Here is a 20,804-nt window from a genome sequence, read left to right as displayed (position 1 = left end):
TTACCGTTATGGAATAACCGTTTTACAGATGATATCGGATATGTTCCTTATATTGTAACTACAATCTCTCTCCCTTTTGTGTGTAAAATGTAACTATAAATATTGAACGCTTCTTTTTGTAACATCAAAGGATTATAAAAACGTTGACTGTCAGCTTCTGTGCTTCATACAAAATGTACTTCGGTCAAGGCTTTTACACCCCAATGAATCAACAAAAAGAAGCATTCAATTCTGAAGTGAAATGAAAACGAAAACAATAAAAAAACAATTAATAACAAATTTGACAGAAAACATCAACGACAACCATTTAATTATAACAAGACGTTACATTAGGAATGCGTTATCTAAGCTACCTCTTGCAAATCTTTCAACACAGTCTCAGTCTCGCCATATTAAGTACCATGATATTCAGTCATCCAATTGTTTGACAATAAATAAGGCTAAAAGATAGACTTATTTATACTGCGTTTCATATTCAAACATTTTCCCGAGACATCGATTCGGTTGCTTGAGGCCGGAAGATTTTTAGTTAATGAATAACGAATCGGTCGCTCACTTCACATATATCAATTATTCCATAATTCTGATAATTTTTCAAAATGTGATTATTTTTTTTGCGTCTTATTTCTCTTGCACGGCTCTCACGCGGTATGGAATAATTAGTTGTCCGTCTGTTTCTTTTTTAAATGTATTTGATCTACAATGTTTGATATAATTTTGCTCCGTCAATAAGTTGTGATTGCGGAATAAGATATTCATCCTTAGAAGATGTAGTATTTCTATCTTAAAAATATTTGGTAACTAGGTATTTTTGTAAACAAGTCCTATTTGGTTTAAATTTGTATCATGTGAAAACTCAACCCTTAGTGAATAAATATATATATCTGAAAATCCGATTAGCAAATTGTAACCCATGCTCTGCGTGTGTGTATGTTATCATGAATACACACATAGTATTGTTGAAAACATTGCCAAACATATCTCAAACCTGGAAAATAGCATGAGTGATGTGTTTAAAGAATCATATGATATACATTTGTATTCAGATTTATAAAACGTAAGTTATACCAAATCTATATTTACTGGGAATGATTATGCAAACAGCCATAATAGGCTTATTGATAGAGAAAAGTTGTGTTAGAAATCGAAGACCATATACATCCGCAGAGACTCCGATAGACGCAAAACTAATTTAGATCTATTAAGATGTGTAAGAGCCTTGAAGGGCAAGAGTTATTGCTTATGAATAGTAAATGTGAACCTTTTTAGAATTATGTAATAATCCAAGGTAGAAGTAAGTCTTTATCCAAGCTTTTTACTTATCTGAAATTATTTTTCCATGAATAGAATTTATGCTGACAACCACATAAATGCCCATAATTCAATGTGTTATCTTTTAATTCTGTACAAGAAGATCATACAGTATGTGTATGCCGTTTATGAAAGGCCGTACCATACTATGACGGGGATATGTTCAAAAGAAGTACGAGTTAAATGTAATAGAATCCAAATAACAGATACTAGTGCATGACCCACAAAACGTCGCTAACTAAATCTACTATCTCTCAATTGGGATATTGTACCGAGATAGAAATGGTGTAAAGATACATCAATCTTATGTGATTCTGATATGTATGATTACTTTGGTAAATGGTCAGTCAAGAACCTTCAAGTATGCTCCAAGTAATCATGAATGGGGCTAATAGTATGAGAAAGATATTGAAAATTGGTAGTGAAATTTAGAAATGAAGAAATCTGACCTTTGCTTTTAATTACTATAAGATTATATTGAAATAATGGAGGAAATAATTGGGTCCTCGTTCCAAATCAACATTCTAGTGAACTATAGTAAAATGAAATGATATCGTAATGACATCTTATGTTTGAAATATTTGTCCGTCTGTAGAATTCAAATAAGTTACTTATCTACTCTACTTGACTACCAAACTATTAGCCCAGTATCTTTAAAGCGTTTTATCAACCAGTGGAGAGATGCCTCTCCTGTGTGACGTTCCGTTCAAAAGGATATAACCATTTAAGAAGTAAGAACTTTTGTTTTAACATGTCAGAACCTTTGATCTTGCAATCACTTTAATTTTAAGTTATCTTCCACTGTTTTGGTTCTTTGATTCTAGTAATATGATATTTCGTTTTTCTTAATGTGTTTGCCTGTATGCATTTTTGTTTTTATAGTTGACATATTGCTTTGTTTTAAAGTGATGAAGATTATAACACAATGTTGACTGCTGTACCCTTAATTTTGACATTTTTAACTATAATGTCGGTTTGTTATCACATTGTTGTCAATGTAACGTAATTTTAATCGACTGTCATCCAAGTGTGAGGTTTAGCTTGCTATAAAATCAGTTAAATCCACCCTTTTCTACAAAAGAAAAATGCTTGTACCAGGAATATGATAGTTGTCATCCAATATCGTTTGGTGTGTTTGAGCTTTTGATTTGCCATATGCTTAGGAACTATCCGTTTTGAATTGAGTTATTTTTTTAAATTCACTTTTTGATATGAGTGTTGTTGAGGTACAAGTCTTATATTACAACTCCAGTTTCCGGTGAATGTCAAAATATTGAGGGTAATAAATAAAGGCAACAGTAGTAAATCGCTGTTCGAAATTCATAAATCGACAGAGAAAAAACCTAATCCAGGTTACAAACTAAAACTGAGGGAAACGCATCAAATATAAGAGAACAACGACACAACAGAAACACAACATTAAAATGTAACACACACAGAAACGAACTATAATATAACAATGGTCATTTCCCTGATTTGGTACAGGGCATTTTAAAATACAAATGGTTGATTGAACCTGGTTTTGTGGCATGCCAAACCTCCCGCTTTAATGGCGATGTCAATTATAACATTAAAATGACAATATTGCATGACAGGACTACAATACAAATAAATGAAACAAAATATAGGGCAGAAAAACAAATGAATAATAGCCAACAAATGTACCAGTTTAAAAATGTAATACACCAGACGTGCGCCACGACCACACAAGACTAACCAGTGACGCTAAGTTTGGAAGCCAAAACAAGTACAAAGTTGAAAAGCACTGGGGACCAAAAGTCCCAAAACAAAATGTAACCAATACGCCTGAGACAAGTACATCATTATTATTTAGAATTTAGAATAATTCATTCTTCTGTGAACAGTTTTTATACAATGACTATATAATAGATCTACATGATTAAACTGAAGTGGTAACTAGCTTTAGCATAAAAAAACCGAACACATTACAAAAATACACAGCCGTGTTGGCTAAAACCCAGTGTAAGACTCAAAATGACGTCACATTTGAATTTGTAAATTGTAACCAATACGCCTGTGACAAGAACAAAAAAGTCCATTTTGTCTGATTTTTTTTTCTGGATTTTATTCTGTTTTATCAAAAGTTTATGCCGAATTGAAACATATATATAGGTTTAAAAAACATCTTTTGTCTTTTGGAGATATCAATCTAGGGAAGTGGAAGTGGAAGGATATCATCTTTACTGGAAGTGGCGCGGGACTAGTAAAACAAAAAAGTAGAAAAAATATTTTTGACTTCAGGGTTTCCATAACTTTTCATTCTTCCTGCCATGACTCACTTTTTTGGGATTATATCACAATTTCACATTAGTACATACATGGTACGAACACCAAAGATCAACTGTTTTGCATGTAAGCCTATGGAGCAGTGATTTACAAGACTGCAACGTTGGTGAGTCCTATGTAGAAGAAGCGCATGTTTAGCCTACCAAATTAAAAGCCTGGAATCTTTGATCATTTTTCAGTGTGCAAAATGCTCATTCATTTTTTTGGATGGACTTCCTGATGAATTTTGATGAAGGATATAAAGAAACTAATATTACCTCACTAGATTCACGTATTGACAATTAATGTGTCACAGGTATGTTGAGGCCGAAATATATGATAGTCTTAAATCTAAAAGAAACGTTGAATAGCGAATACATAAAATAGAGCAAAAGTAGAGCCAAATCCGTCATGGAACTTTCGTTACATAGATGAATACAAGAATAGTTGATAGTCTCTAATCTAATCGATTATGGCCCATTCCCGATTGATACATTATTAATTAATATATGATTAGATACGTGAATTGATCCAATCTCGCTATTTTTGGTGATCGTTCTATTCCCTCTTTTTTTTTCTGTTTATGACCTGGATTTGTCTTCTTGATCGATTTATAAAGTGTGTACATTGGTATATTACTGTTGCCTTATAAGGTGGATCATCACTTTTTATATTTCCTAAGATAGAATTTTTCTTATACTTTGATCAAATGTAGGTTTCACCATGCTTTTTTCGAAAAATACAATAAAACGTATGGGTCACCGTGCTATTTGACCAGGTACAACTTATGCAAAATTGTCCAATTTTTCATGTAATAAACTTTTTGGTGAATAAAAACAAATCCGTCAGGTACAATTTTGAAATAGATATTAAAAGGCAGTTTAAATAGTGTGCTTTCAGAAATAGAAAAGAAAAAAGGTGTCGTCGAACTTGTTTTCTCGCTATGAGGTAAAAAAAAAGAATGCGATTAAATTTATAATATTCCTTCATAAAATGTTTACCATAACAGGCGGAAACCCAGTTGAAATAGAACAAAAGAATCGAAGCTCTTTGTTAGAGAAGGCGATAAATGCTTACTGTAATGTGTACTATAGTAACACAAATTTTAAAAGTTAATAGAAACAAATAAATCGACAATTTTCTTCTCAATTACGAAGTGTTTTATTTTAAAAACACCATTTGCATAAGTTATCAATTTATTTATTACACAGTAATGCAGAACAATTAGATATCAAGTCGACGACATGGGTATCTATCAAGTTGGATATACAAAATGCATAAACTCTGATTTGTAATTTTCTTTTTACCACGGACGGAGACCATATCAATCTATTAATTCAGTAATTTTCGTGTCTGCCCTTCCATTATGTGACTCAAGAAAAATTCCAAAAAATGGGTAATAGTTGTATCGAAAAGAGAAAATCGAGTGCACCTTTTATGTTAGGGCGAGCTTGAGGTGTATATTTTGTCTTTAAAAAAGTAAGAGTATTTGATATATCAACTCGCTTCCGGTTCTATCATTTTCATATATCAAAGCTACAGGTTGACTTTATAACATAAAAAAATCATAGTACGAAAAGATGAAATATATGGGTCAAGTGAAATACCTATCTAATGAATCACAAAAACAGAGTAGGTGTGTTCGAATAGCTATTTGTTTTACTAAAAGTACTTGACGACAGTCTTTTAAGTTGGATGATGAAAATGCATATCTTCGAAAAGATTTTTTTTTGTATGTGATATCTAGGGTTCATAATCTTCAACCACTGAAATTTTTCAGTCTGCCCTTCCACGAAATATTTAATTAGATTTTTTTAAATGTTTAAGAATTTTCGAAAATTCAACCTGACAACCGACCAGACAATAGTTTTAAGTTGAATCAATGACGACAAGATAATTAACTGATGCTCATTAGCTAGTAGATACATTTGTCTTTTAAAATACAACTGACATATAAGCATCGTAATGGTGCTATGTGAATACATTTATCGGTTTTCAAGAGCAAAATTGGCAGCGTCATCCCTACAATGGCTTCTTTTTCTACGATTGTGAAAATGAACTGGGGCAATGGGGAGATAATTTTGACGAAAGAGAATCCTGACTGCATAAGGTTTATCTCTCCTTATACACGTTAAAAATTGAAACGACCAAAAAAATATTTTGGTACTTGTTTCAACAGTTCAAATAATGCAATTTAACACTATTTTTTTTAAATTTTTAATAAACAGTATTTACAGAACTACACATTAATTGCAAATTTATCTCGATATTTGCAGGTTGAATTATATAAAGAAAAAGACCAATAATGTACTGATAGTTATTATCTATACTTATTTCACCTCATTGTGTTATTGTTCTAATGGTTTTTGTATTTTTTTCTTTCATTTTTTTAATGTGCTTTGTGTATATGCCTTTTTGTGTTTCTTTGATGCATTCCATTGTAGTAGAGTGGAATTTAGCATATTTTTGTAAATGTAAATTTGTATATATTGATTAGACATATTGGAATAAAATGATTGTCATACTATTGATATTATTAGTTAATGGTATTTAATTTGTCCAGTCTGAATACTGTTAAACTGACCAGTGTACCTGTTTGTTTATGTTATCTTGTGTTATTGTTCTATGAAAATATTTTTATTCTTGTCTTTCATGTCTGATAATGTTCTTTGTATATATGCCTTAGTGTGTTTCTTTGATACGTATGACCTGGCACTTTACTTAAACATCTCGTCATTATGATGTTGTGCTACTATTTACTTTTGTATTCCTGTCGTTTATATTTGCTAATTTGCTTTGTTTGTAAGCTTTTTTGTGCTTCTTTGTTACATATTTGTTTGTCTTGATAATGATAAAGATTAAAACACAATTTTGACTGATGTACCCCTATTTTTGATTCGCTTTTACCTATTATTTCTATTTGTTTCTTCACACATCGTTTCTAACATAATGGAATTTGATGCGACTGTCATACAAGTGAGAGGTATAGCCAGCTATTATAGCAGGTTTAATCCATCATTTTCTAGATTAGAAAAATGCCTGTTCCAAGTCAGGAATATGACAGTTGTTATGCATTCGTTTGATGTATTGAGCTTTTGATTTGACCTTTGATTAGAGATTTCCTTTTTGAAATTTCCTCGTAGTTCATTATTTTTGTGATTTTAATTTTTATTATTTATGATGCTTGTATACGGTTTATCTACCTGAAATCATCAAAAATAGTTTCTTGAACACACGGTATAAAATATATTTAAATTTATCAAGATAAAAAGAAAAAGAAAGAAAGATACAAGATAACTTTACAATTATGTCTTCTGTCACTGTTCAGTTTGAATCAATAAAGTATAATTCAAGATGTGTCATTGACATAAAAGTATAGTTCTTTCCGTTATTGAAGTAATTATTTTTCAGTTCTTAACTTAATGTGTGATTCATTAACCTTGAATAGACATGTGAAATGAAGATTTATAAATTAGTCAAGACGGAGTACTACATAAGAGCAGGGAGTTTGACTTTAGAAATGAATTTATATACCTTTGTGTTCGTGGGATTCATAGTACAAGGTAGGGAAAACAAAACTCTTAAACTGTAAAATTTTATTAATTGTCTAAGTTTTTATTTCATCTATATCGTTTGTTCATCTTTTCCATATGTCTATTGAATAAATATTTTATAAGTAACAGCCAATTTGACCATTAATTGTTAGATAATTAGGAACAATTTAGCCAATTTACATATTTGCCATGGCAAACATGATAAAACGATGGAGATCATCTTAAAATTTGAACAGCGGTTATGTTTAATATCAATGCAAGTATTGATGATTTTACGAATAGATACTTTTTTTTTACAAACGATAAAAAAGTTGTCCATTTATCGTTTTTGGAGGATACACAATGTCAAGCAACAGAAGATAACCCTACAGAATTTATATATATTTCATAATATTATTCCCAGAATGTATATGGGATGTCCCTATTTAAGTTTATCAAAATCCGAAAGCCATTACCATTGTATTAAAATTCTCGAATCATATTTGCGTCTGTACCTTGAAAAGTCTCCGAATTTAGTAACTGTTTATACAACACAACCTAAAAAATTAGTAACATATAAACAAGTCCATTTTTACCTAAATTACCAACGTTATATTGGTCATTTTGTGATGGAACTATGACTAATTACATTTTTTAAATACTTTCTTGATTCATACTATGATGTATATAAGAGAAGACAACATAAAAATGGAACGCCTTCTTTCAAAATTGCTTTTTATTTTTTCATTTACCTACCTAAAATTTCTTTAATTTTCTTTTAAATGAACTGCAATTCAATCCAACAACAGTTTTTTTTTCAATGAAAGGACGTGAACATTCGGTATTCACAAATTTTATATATCAAAGACGGCAGATGAAAGTGAATCTTTGTTAATGTCGACTGTTGTGCTTTCCAATTTTAACCTTAGTTTTGTTTATGTGGATTGATTATTATTAATGAATTATTTGTTATTACTATTATTGCAAATTAATTCAATCGTGTCCAAGATTTTAAGAAACTTATTGAAATGTTTCTACACTTAGACCTATGTAGACAACGAAACTAATGTAAAAGACTGGAATCTTAAATGAGTTTCTTTTTATCAGTCATCATAATTCACTACTAGTATCTTCTGATTTAAAGTATGTATGATATATTTTGTTCAGTATAAACTGAGTCATAATTTCATCTTTAGAAACGATATATTTAATCATTGAACATCTGTTTACCCTTTGTTAATTTAGGTTTATATGTGTAATTTTAATGTAATTGATAGGTTTTCAATACTTCATATTCATATGCTCTTTTCTTGCATTCTTGTTCCTTTATTCATTCTTATCTGGCTTTGTTTGGTTAGCATGAAGAACTCTCACGTTCTGCTATATAGATGATTTTCTCTGACCAAGTAGTTGAAAGTTTGTTGACTAAGTTGAAGGCATCTATCACTTAAAAAACAAATGAAATCATAGACACAATCGACACGATTAAGTGTGCCTCATATATTTACTTTCCTGTAGAAAAAGGTAGCGAGTGTTGTTTATGAAATTTACGAAACATTTCTATGTGAACATTCAATTTCTATGTAGCGCTAGCATATAAGTATTACGATAATTCCGTGCTTTATTTTCTTTCTTTTATTGATAGCGGGTTTTCGGCTCACCAGTATTCTTTTGAACCAAGGGTTTCCAGTAGTTAAATTCTTTTCACCATTAAAAAGTCTTAGGCACGCCATGATGACCACGTTTATGTTTCAATTGTTATAGGTTCAATCATATCTTCTTTTCGTTGCGATTTTATTATTATTTCAAAAGCTGTTTGAGTTTAAAAAGTAAATGTAAATGTTTAACTAAACAAAGGTAGAACGAAATAAGAAAGCTATTTCTTGAAGAGTTGTTGTTGTTAACTATTAAAGTCATATGAAACGAGTTTCGTGAAATTTTACTGTTATCGAAATCATTGAACCAATGCATACTTATACATGTATACTAAACTAAGTCGTGCATGCATTTTTTTTATATATACATGTATTATACATCTATAAAGTCTTATTGACAAATATTTCATTCAGTGGTTGCTGAACGCAAGCTTATTAACTTTCGAGTTTGTTGCCGAAGTTTATCGGATCGTGATATTGATAAACAATTACAACAGAGCACATGGAAAGCGCCACCTATAATTGAATTGAAAGAGCCATGACATTTGTTTTTTATATTTTCAATGCGTTCCAATTTGTTGATTAAACTTGACAGTTCTTAAATCATTTGTTGTATTACATTTGTTTTATAAGAATCTGTTTTTTTATTAACCTCCAAGAACATGTCTGTCTACATTCTTTCATCACGGTTTTCTCTTCGCATTGATTTTTACGCTGTGCGTTGGCCAACGTTGTAACGAGAGGTTTCGTAGCTAAGGTCATTGCATACGGGAAATGTCAGCGAATTAGTGTCTGGGGAGCCAATAATTCAATATTTGTATATTCATACAGATTTTGAAGATATAAATGATATTTATTCTTTTGAACTGATGTGTTTGCATGTTTTATTTGAATTCAGCAAAAAATGCATAAAAAATGTATTTAATTGTTTAAAAAAATACAAATACTAAACGTATCAAGATACAATGATTATAATTTTGTACACCGGATGCGCTTCTCGCTTTCAAAATACGCATTAGTGAACCTCGAGTCAAAAAAGTAAATGCTGAATAAATTTAGAGACGAAAGAGCACTTATGCCACTCTTAACCTTAACCTATGAAGTTTTTACGTGAGTGTTAATTGTATCATAACTTTATCATAGAAACAATAGAAGTAAGCATAAAGTCCCTGGTTTACATTTTTTATTTTTTCACATTTATGAAAGTAACTGATAGATTTTAAAGTTGGATTTTTATATTCCAGCACTTTGGATGTGTTGAATTATTTTTGTCTTGATACAAAACTAGCAAACAGGCGCATTAAAGAATAAATATTTAATTAACTTTTGCTTTTAAAACAATTTATTTGTTGGATAATAATGATTGACGTTATCCCTATAAAATAGTGTGTCATGTGTCTATACATTGTATACCTGAATATCCGCCTTTTATTTACATGTTTATTGAAATATTCTTGAAAAGTTACGAGTAGTGGTACAAGCTTGTATGTTTAGGGACCTACGTGTTTGTTCAAGGTCCACACATTTTGAGTTTACACCTTTGGTATTGCATGGCATTGATCATTAGCTATAGATAATTAAAGCGAAAAAGAAACCTATTATAAAAATATATGCATCTGTAAACTGCAAAGGAAAAATATACCAAAATAGGAAGGATTAGTTTAATATAGAAAATTATTGTAATAAAATAAGGTTTTCAGAGGTAGGATTTATACTGTCACTTTAAAATAAACATTAACGAAAGGAAATATTGGGATATGTCAATCAGACATCAATCTTAGGACAAAAAGACCAAAAGACATATAGAGAAAAACATACAGTATACTAAATTGATATGTGTCTATAGAATATGTCAAGTAAGAATCACACTTGGTCTAGAAAAGTAGTACGTGAATTCAGAAGAGACTTTGAAAGGTTTGCTATCAACAAAAAATTTCCTAAAATGACAAAATTTCAGTAAGATATAACAAAAACCAACCAACATCGTTGTCACTATCTTGGAATGGGCACATGCATGTGTAACTGAGTTACATTTATTTTTTTATTAATTTTTAATTTCACCCTTCTCCTTTTGTAACTGGGTTAAAAAAAAGAATTTTTTAATTTTTAATCTCATCCTTCTCCTTTTAATCGTGATCATCGGACTAAAAAATGGCACATAACAGAACATACGACAGAGGTTATACAAGAAAAGCACTTATCTCTAAAATAACGGTATATAATAGCAGAAAATAAAAGACACCACAAATACAAAGTAAAAAATTAGTCATCAATAAACAATTGTATACCCTAGCAAAGCATGCTACCAGTTGCTGAAAGCATAAACCAATTACCTATAAAAAAAAAGTTAGATGTGGTATGATTGCCAATGAGACAACTATCCACAAGAGACCAAAATGACACAGACATTCACAATTATAGGTCACCGTACGGCCTTCAACAATGAGCAAAGCCCATACCACAGAGTCAGCTATAAAAGGCCCCGATATGACAATGTAAAACAATTCAAACGAGAAAACTAACGGCCTTATTTGTATAAAAAAATGAACGAAAAACAAATATGTATCATATAAACAAACGATAACCACTGAATTACAGGCTCCTGACTTGGGACAGGCACATTCATAAATACTGTGGCGGGGTTAAACATGTTAGCGGGATCCCAACCCTTCCCCTAACCTTGGACAGTGGTATAACAGTACAACATAAGAACGAACTATAAAAATCAGTTGAAAAAGGCTGAACTCATCAGATGGACAAAAATACAAGTGGACGTGGCCGGGTACTTATACATCCCGACAACAAAAAGACCTAACATACTGATGAAAAGTCATGTCGTCCTACATTTTTATGACGGTGTCTGTACTTGATTAAAGATTCCACAGAGGAACGTCAAAAGTATTACAAAAAAAAACAACCAAACAAATATTTTTATTTCGCGCATGACAACTTATATATTGTAACGATGTACAACTTTCATGATATATAAGTAGACACTGCAAGTTACTTAGCATTTAATTTGTCGGACATATCTTAAACTCGATTTTTTTGGTTATAAAATAAGACCGTAGTCTTCATGTTAAGTATATGTAACCGCAGTTTAACATCACAGTGTACGTCTATTGAAGGAATTGTGTAAAATATGTCATTCAGTGTAAATTGAGTAATAATTAGTTTTTTTGTAAATGACACAGATTACCATCGAACATCTGTTGTACATGTTTAAAATGTTTTAATGAAAAGTACGTTACTAAATAAAGCTGTTGCCTTTCAAATCAGCAGGCACGGGAAATTAAACAAAGGGACGAGACAACTGATGATAAACATGTGTTGATCAATGAAATCAATAAAGGCTAAAATATTATTTAAAAAAGTAGTTTAAAAACATGAACGTAGTGTCATTTATAACTATTTAGATTTGAGCGTCACTGTTGGGTCATATCAAGACGAAACGCGCGTCTGGCGTATTAAATTATAATCCTGGTACCTTTGATAACTATAATACAAGTAAATTGCTGTTCAATTTAGGACACACTAATTTATCGATGTTCAAATCTCGCATACTATTGTTGGGAAATTAATTTGTTGTTTCTATACTGTAACACACGTCTAAAATATACGTCTTTTTACAGGCTACACTACATTACAATAAAAACATTTAATTTTTACCGTGCGTACCTTTAGTATTTTCGTGTAAAATTGTTATGTACAAAATCGAAACGGAAAATATACATACACATTTTGGAATTAATTATTAGAAAACAAATGCAAGATAGTGCTACAATGTAGACTTAAACCAATCTTCGTCATTCTTATGATAAATGATATGAAATAAGATAAGTTATATAAATCATGATAAAAGTTTAACAGTAATGAGCCTGGGGCCGTATGCATAAAACATCTTAACTTAAGTATTTCTTAAACTTAGATTTCACTAAGAATTTCCTTAGTTAAGTAAAATTCTTTAGCGGTATGCATAAACTTACTTAAGTCTTCACTTAACTAAGGAATACTTAAATCGGAACTTTTCTCTAATTACCGTATGATATTAGCTCATCACATGTACTTATCCGTGTAAAGGTTTGTTATGATTATTTAAATTTATTGATCAATGCATGCTTTTATTTTGAAGAGCTGTGGTTAAATTGATATTGGTATGTATAACAATTCAAAAGAACGTATAAACATAGTATGAATGATGAACAATAGGCCCATATATACAAGACAACGCTTTTCAAGGTTGATGTTTTTACGGATGAGCATTGGAAGAAAAATATTTCAGTAAGCCAAATGAATAATCTTTAATCATCTTTTAATAGGTGTAATATTTTTTGGATACAACAATATGTTTTAAACTCTAACAAAACATGATCAAGGTTTCAGTGGCGTTGCACAAGACTAAGGGCAACATTGTAAGCAAATCATTTTACAAAACATTTTTTTCACTAAAATGTTCACTAATTATAGTTCAGCTTATTATGCGCTGACATCTCCCTTTCCAGACCCCTTGTTTACATTTGTTTATGGTTTGAAAAAAATCTATTTTGATGTGAAATTCACATTTTTATCACTTCCCTTTTACATAAAAAAAAAGGGGGAGGGTAGAAATTTTTTTCCAAGAATCCATATACAAAAAAGGAGATTTTTCAAAAGTCCAATCTTTACTGACACAAATTATGACAGTAAGTATATTTTCAACATCTTAACGTACTTAGCAATATTTTCGAAACCGCAATATATCTCATTGAATATATAATGAAATATAAAAAAAAAATTGATACGAGTAAGGTATCATAAATATCTTATATGATCTTATATAAACTTCGAATTCCATGAGGTGTAGCAGTGGAGACTTTTGACTTCCGTAACAGTGATTCCATAAATAATTAGCTTATTGTTTCAACAAAATGGAGGTCCATGTCCACCTCTCCCTTTTGTATGAAAGAAATTCACCTCTTGGTAGGTCTTAAAACTTTTCGATTTTGTTCCTGTAAGTGAAATGTTTTTAGGGTATGCCCTACATCTTTAAAATAAAACTAAATTGAAAATTCAAATACCCCCCCCCAAAAAAAAAAATAAAAACCACAAAAAAACCACACACACATGATATAAAAAATGTTTTTTTGCGTGCCCTCTTTTCATTCCTTAATTCTGTTTGAACTTACAGTTACAAATGCTACACGCGCGGTGTATTTTTAAAATCTAAAAAACGTGCACGTACAGAGTAAACAAAAGAAAAATAGAACCATGAACAACATGAGTATAAATACTGAGTACTTTTCGGTATACACACGAGATATGGGAAATAGTATATCACTACCCACTGTTATCTCTTGATTTGTTGATTATACGTGATTTGAAGAAAATTACAATCATCGTTAATATTTACCAATAAATAAACGAATAATTAGTATTTTATTACTGATATAGTTATTAATCAATTTAACTATAGGTAACCTATTAATGTTCTGCAAAAAACGCATACTTTCGATTGATTTTAAACTATGATTGAAAATTTAAGGAAGCTCTATAATTACCTTAGACTTAAGTGTAATCTTAGGCGTTTCCATAGTATAAGGAGTTTTATGCATACCACTTTAGTTTTGTGGGCGTGAATTAAAACAACTAAGATTTTACTTAGGAAATACTTAGTTTAATATTTTTTATGCATACCACTTAGATAAAAAGGGCGGAGTTTTCTTAACTTAAGTGTTTACTAAGGAAAATCTTAACTTAAGTAGCTTTATGCATACAGGCCCTGGTATATACTGAAATCTTTTAATTGTCTTAAATAATCCTTTCTTGCAAAAGAGGGACAAAAGATACCAGAGGGACAGTCATATGCGCATGAAATCCGAAGGCTAAACAATTCTCCCCAAAAAACGCGTTCACTAGTGTATCATCAGTTTGTTCTTAAACTACAAAACAGTGGTGTGAACAATCAATTTTGAATGTGTTGAACATTTAAAAAAGTACTATTTGACATTGACATGAAAGCTTGTTGTTATTGTGAAAACTATAGATAAAAAGGTATTTGTGTAATCACGTTTTCAAGGATAAACGTTGAATGACCTTTAAATCATTTTAATATTTTTCAAACAATATAGCACAATTCACAATACATAAACTTAATATACTCAGAAACAGATCATCTGAATATTGTTGATTTAATATAGTGTTGATTAAATATAAGCTTGTCTTTCTTTTCATTAATATTTGGACCGACGAAAGGATAATTAGATAAAATTTATCTCATGCCTAATTTATTAAAGGTAATAATCAGTTGTTACATGAACTTTTGGTAACCTTTACTGTACTTTAAATCGACGTATGAAGATTTATTATTCGTATTTTTTTAATCTGTTGGACGGAAAAAAAGTCAAAATTATAATCTATTAAATAAATTTTATTTGTCCAATGAGTTTAACCAATGATTGGGAAAATTGAAAATTAAAAGTTCTTTCATTTTATTATTTTAGCTCTTTTACATGTTTCATGCCTCGTTACTTTTATACTAGTTATGGTTAATTTTCTGTAAAACGTATGTTTAAGTTCAGTGAGCACGACAAATTTTTCGTGATTAACTTCAAACAAGCGTGATTGTAAATAATAGTTCAGGGCCCGTATGCATGAAGATACTTAAGTTAAGATTTTCCTTAGTAAATACTTAAGTTAAGGAAACTCCGCCCTTTTTATCTAAGTGGTATGCATAAAAAATCTTAAACTAAGTATTTCCTAAGTAAAATTATGAATTTATATATTGAAACTCGATGGGAAAAGTTATCTGAAAGACGACGCAATCATAGACTTATCCATTATCACAAAATTTTGAATAATAAAACTCCAGAGTATTTAAGAGACTTATTGCCTGATTCAGTAGGAAGTAGGCATGATCATAATACAAGACAAAGAAATAATATTACCCAAGTCAACACACGGACCCGTTTATATTCTGAATATTTCATCCCTGCAACAACAAAACTATGGAACACTCTTAACTTAAACATAAGAAAATGTGAATCTCTATCATTATTCAAAAAACAAATTAGTACCCAAAATAGTAAGGTCCCAACGTATTATTATATAGGACATCGTTTTGGTCAAATTCTTCATGCTCGCTTAAGAATGGAGTCAAGTTCTTTGAATTCTCACCTTTTCGTTCGCAATTTAGTAGACTCTCCAAATTGTCGATGTGGTGATGTAGAAACAAATACTCACTTTCTGTTATCTTGTCCTATATACATTTATTTAAGACATGAACTATTAGATTCTATTTCAGTTCTTCCTGTCCAAGTAAACACAAAAACTTTGCTTTTTGGATCAACGGTACTTTCAGATGAGCAAAATAGTATTTTATTCAGTTTGGTGCAAAAATATATTATTAAAAGTAAACGTTTTAACCCTTGATGTTAATGTCTCATCACTCAATAGGAACCCTAGCATTTCACACTGTATAAATTACAATTATTCACGTTTATTTTATATTATTATTTTTATTTTATTTTTCTCATGAATTTTTTTTTCTTCCTTTTTCACCTTTTTCATATTCATATATTTATTACAGAGCATGCCAGTATTTATATTTATGTATTGTTCAATAATTGTATTATGTCTGTAAAGGGAGACAGATTTGTAAAAGCAAATTGCTTGTTTCTGAATCCTTAATATTATTTCATTGTATAATATGTTTAATGTTGATTTATCTGAATAAATATTGTTTAAACTAAAGGGAGATGTCAGCGCATAATAAGCGGAATTAACTATTAGTAAATATTTTATTGAAAAAAGTGTTTTGTAAAATGATTTGTTTTATAAAATGATTTGCTTAGTACAATGCTACCCTTAGTCTTGTGCTACGCCACTGAAACCTTGATCATGTTTTGTTAGAGTTTAAAACATATTGCTGTATCAAGAAAATACTACATCTATTAAGAGATGATTAAAGATTATGTAGAGGAAAGTCTTGGATTACCGAAATATTTTTCTTCCAATGCTCATCCGTCAAAACATCAACCTTAAAAAGTGTTGTCTTATATGCGCCAATTGTTCATCATTATTATGTTATACTATGTGTATACGTTCTATTGAATTGTTTTGCATACCAATATTAATTTAACCCCACCTCTTTAAAATAAAAGCATGCATTGATCAATAAATTTAAATAATCATAACAAACTTTTACACGGATGAGTACATGTGATGAGCTAGTATATCATACGGTAATTAGAGAAAGGTTCCGATTTAATTATTCCTTAGTTAAGTTAAGACTTAATTAAGTTTATGCATACCGCTTAAGAACTTTACTTAACTAAGGAAATTTTTAGTGAAATCTAAGTTTAAGGAATACTTAAGTTAAGATGTTTTATGCATACGGCCCCAGGTAACAATACACATTTCGAGGTATCAAAATATAAACGAATAAAAAGCTGCCTTTAATTTCAACTTATGCCTGTGCTTATGGTTTGGGCATAACTGCATATTTCATAAACATAACTTAAAATAACAATTAACGACATTACAATGGAAAAAAAACCAACACGGTAAACATGCTATTCTCAAACATTTTTTTTTTCATAGATTGAATTAGAATTGGAGTAAAATTAAAAATTAAACACTTTTATGAAAAATCAAAAACTATCAGGAGATTCTCACATCAATGATTTCCCATCGCTCAAAATGAAAGCTTGCGTGTAAAACATGCGGTGCAGTTTGAATTTACAAATTAAATCTCATATGTTTTTTTAACAATTTAAAATTGATCTATTCAATTAAATAAATTGCTCCTCCTGCGTAAACATCAATCTGATTTTGACTTTATTTAATTTCAAGCCTAATTTAGCTCCTTAAACCTCTCAATGGGAGGTTACTAATCCTGTTAAAGAGAAGAAGTTTGGAGCAAAAAATATTCACTATCTGATCAATGTATTCATTTCTCAATAATAGTTGCAATTTCTGAATCGATTTTTTAAAAGTTATTGCAAGTTCATTTGATACAGTTTACCGTTGAAATGCAAGATTATATAATTTTATTGAAGGGATGAAAGAAATGACAATAATTAATATAATTGGACATTTTTTTTAAATTATTTTAATCTTTCACTTTCATTTTTTAAATTATTTTATTCTCTCACTTTCATTTTTTAAATGGAAAAATGAGAATTGGAAACTATCAAGCTGATTACAAAAATTCATACACTGACAAATGATAGATATTAAAAAAAAGAAGGTTGAAGTACATGACGTTATTAATATGAAGTGAAAGTATAAGATCATAGTTTTTGTTCAGTTTTCAAAATAACAAAAAAAAAAAGAGAAGATTTTAGAAACTGTCTGAAGAATTAAAGCACTTGAAAAACGATTTATAATGGGTTATAAATAGGAAAATATTATATAGGATTGATAAGACAACAATGAACTGACTAAGTGAACTATTTCGATTCTAATAAGGCAAAATAAATAGTCAATGAAGATAAATGTGCCTTGTGTGTTTCATCCTCTTTTTTTTCTTAAAGACCTCTTTAAAAATGGATGTGATCCTGATAATTCTAAAACCAAACATTTGAAATCTTGTACTTTTTCGTTGACATTATTTATTGTCAACCCCACAGTTGACATGTCTTAACTAAGAAGTCAGCTAGAATGTTGGCTTGCTGAAATACATATATTTCAAGTTCGATAGAATAGATACGTTCAACATAGTCACCAATCTATAAATTGTTTGGTAAGAGAACATTGTCTATATAGTGGAACGTAAAGTTAAAAGGTAATGCTAACTTCTTTTCATTCGCGAATGTTTATTGAAAAACACGTATTCGATTTCAAACGTAATCAATATGTTGTCAACCAAGAAATTAAGGATCTTGATTATATCAGTTTCAGAGAATTTTTTTTTAATAAGATTGATTATTTTCACAAATTTGTATTTAGTCCTTCCCGAGACATGATGAAAAATATATACCCCCGTATGGTCTTCCACTGTATAACGGATTGATAATTTTTTTAATTAAGTATAAAAGTCAAAACAAAAATTTGAAAATGCCTGTACCAAGTCAGGAATATGACAGTTCTTGTCCATTCGTTTTTGATGTGTCCTGTCATTTGATTTTTCCATGTGATTAGGGACTTTCCGATTTGATTTTCCTCTAAGTTCAGTATTTTTGTGATTTTACTTTTTTCGATGACGTTGCTGGTGTAATTTTCGTCCCCTATGGAATCAGCAACTCAGTGATCCCCACCAATAAAATGGTAGGATGAATCAAAACCCAAATTTTCTATCCCAGACATAAGGCAACAGTCGTTTACCGCTGTACATATGTCATGAATCGATTGAGAGAAAACAAATCCAGGTTACAAACTAAAACTTAGGGAAACACATCAACTATAGGATGGAAACAACGAAACAACAGAAACTCTTAAGTGCAAAAAAAAAACGACAATGCAACATACATAGAAAGGAACTATTAGATAACAACTGCCTATTTCCTGACCTAATACAGGACATTTTAAGAAAAAAATGGTGGGTTGAACCTTGTTTTGTGGCTAGCCAAACCTCACTCTTTATGGCAATGTTAAATATACCGCTAAAATGACATTACATAACAGGAATACAGTACACAAAAAAAGAAAGAACACTCAGGACAGAGAAATACATAAATAGATAATATAATAGTACATTTCGACATGCTAACCAAACAATAACAACAAATACCTAACATTGATTTAATATGGCAGTACATAAAAACAGCTTAATAGAATTAAGAACAGTGTGTCACACTAATGTATCAATGCCACAAAAAGTGACTTCACATTAAATTTCTAAAAATTGGATATAAATCAAGATTAGGTCTGTTATTATGTTGTTTTGTGTATATGGTAAAAACGTAAGTCGTATTTGGCATAACATTTTGAAATGTTTGGTTTCTAACGCTTTTTAACTTCAAAATTATTTATCCTTTTAACTGTTTTGAGTCGACAGTCACTTGTGAGTCTAATGATGAAGTACAACACGATCATTGCGTACTTTACAGTCAACCATTAAATATCTCTGAAAATCATGAAATGCTTGTAGAAATTATGGTTTCAGTTTTCGTAAATAAAGTTTACAATAGAATATTTTGCTTTTTTCGGGTTCCTGGATTGGACCAAAAAATCTAAATACATTTGTAATTATATTATGCTATAATACTAGTACCTAAAAAGTAAAATAACATAAAATACCGAACTCCGAGAAAACTCTCTATCCAAGTCACAATTGGTAAAAGTAAACCATTATAGCTCAAAGTACGGTCTCCACCACGGAGCCTTGGCTCACACCTTGGCAAATGTTTACTTGCCATGATGTACATGACGATTGTCATTAAGGGAGAATAGAGAGGTGAAAGATACCAGAGAAACATTCAAACTCATAAGTCGAAAATAAACTGACAACGCCATGCCCCCCCCCCCCCAAAAAAAATATATCAACACACAAACTGACTAATTGTTGGTGGTCTAGTGCCGATTTTAAGCGCCTCTTTAGGGCTATTTTGTAGCGGGCAGTTTTTATTAGTGGAAGAAGCCGGAGTGCCCGGAAAAACCACTGACCTTCGTTAGGAGAACTGACTATTCTAGTCAATTAAGATTGGAGTCGAGTGCACCCGCACGAGCGGGGTTCAAACTCACAACCTCAGGGTTGACTAGCTAGTGATTACAGTTGTAGAACTATCATGCAGACCACTTGGCCATCAAGGCCCCTCAACACATAAACAGCATTCACACAAAACACAGAAAACTAAAGACAGAGCAACACGAACCCAACCGAAAACTAGGGGTGATCTCAGATGCTCCGGAAGGATAAGCAGATCCTGCTCCAAATGTGACAATGATTTTGAAAACATCCCGGAGTTCACATCAAGTCTTTATTAAGATTCTCGTACCTCAATCTTTAAATCTTTCTGTTCTGTTTTGTTGGACTTTTGGTTTTCAATTTGTCGTCTTTTGTTTTGGTCAATGCATGGTCTGTTTTTTCTTCATCTTATTT

At 30.6% G+C, this 20,804-nt stretch overlaps 1 protein-coding gene across 1 annotated transcript in view; it reads left to right on the top strand.

The window, feature by feature from the left end:
* The first annotated feature begins 6,887 nt into the window (after positions 1–6,887).
* LOC139511407 (cysteine-rich venom protein pseudechetoxin-like) overlaps positions 6,888–20,804 on the top strand; it is a 55,490-nt gene continuing 41,573 nt past the window's right edge. Inside the window, exon 1 of the mRNA XM_071298107.1 lies at positions 6,888–7,160. Coding sequence (XP_071154208.1) covers positions 7,055–7,160 — 106 coding nt within the window. The 5' untranslated portion in view covers positions 6,888–7,054. The remainder of the gene's footprint in view (positions 7,161–20,804) is intronic.

This window comes from Mytilus edulis, chromosome 2, assembly GCF_963676685.1.
Source record: "Mytilus edulis chromosome 2, xbMytEdul2.2, whole genome shotgun sequence".
NCBI classification, from domain to species: Eukaryota; Metazoa; Mollusca; class Bivalvia; order Mytilida; family Mytilidae; genus Mytilus; species Mytilus edulis.
The sequence above is the reverse complement of the archived record's forward strand: the minus strand, read 5'-3'. Positions and strand labels throughout refer to the sequence as shown.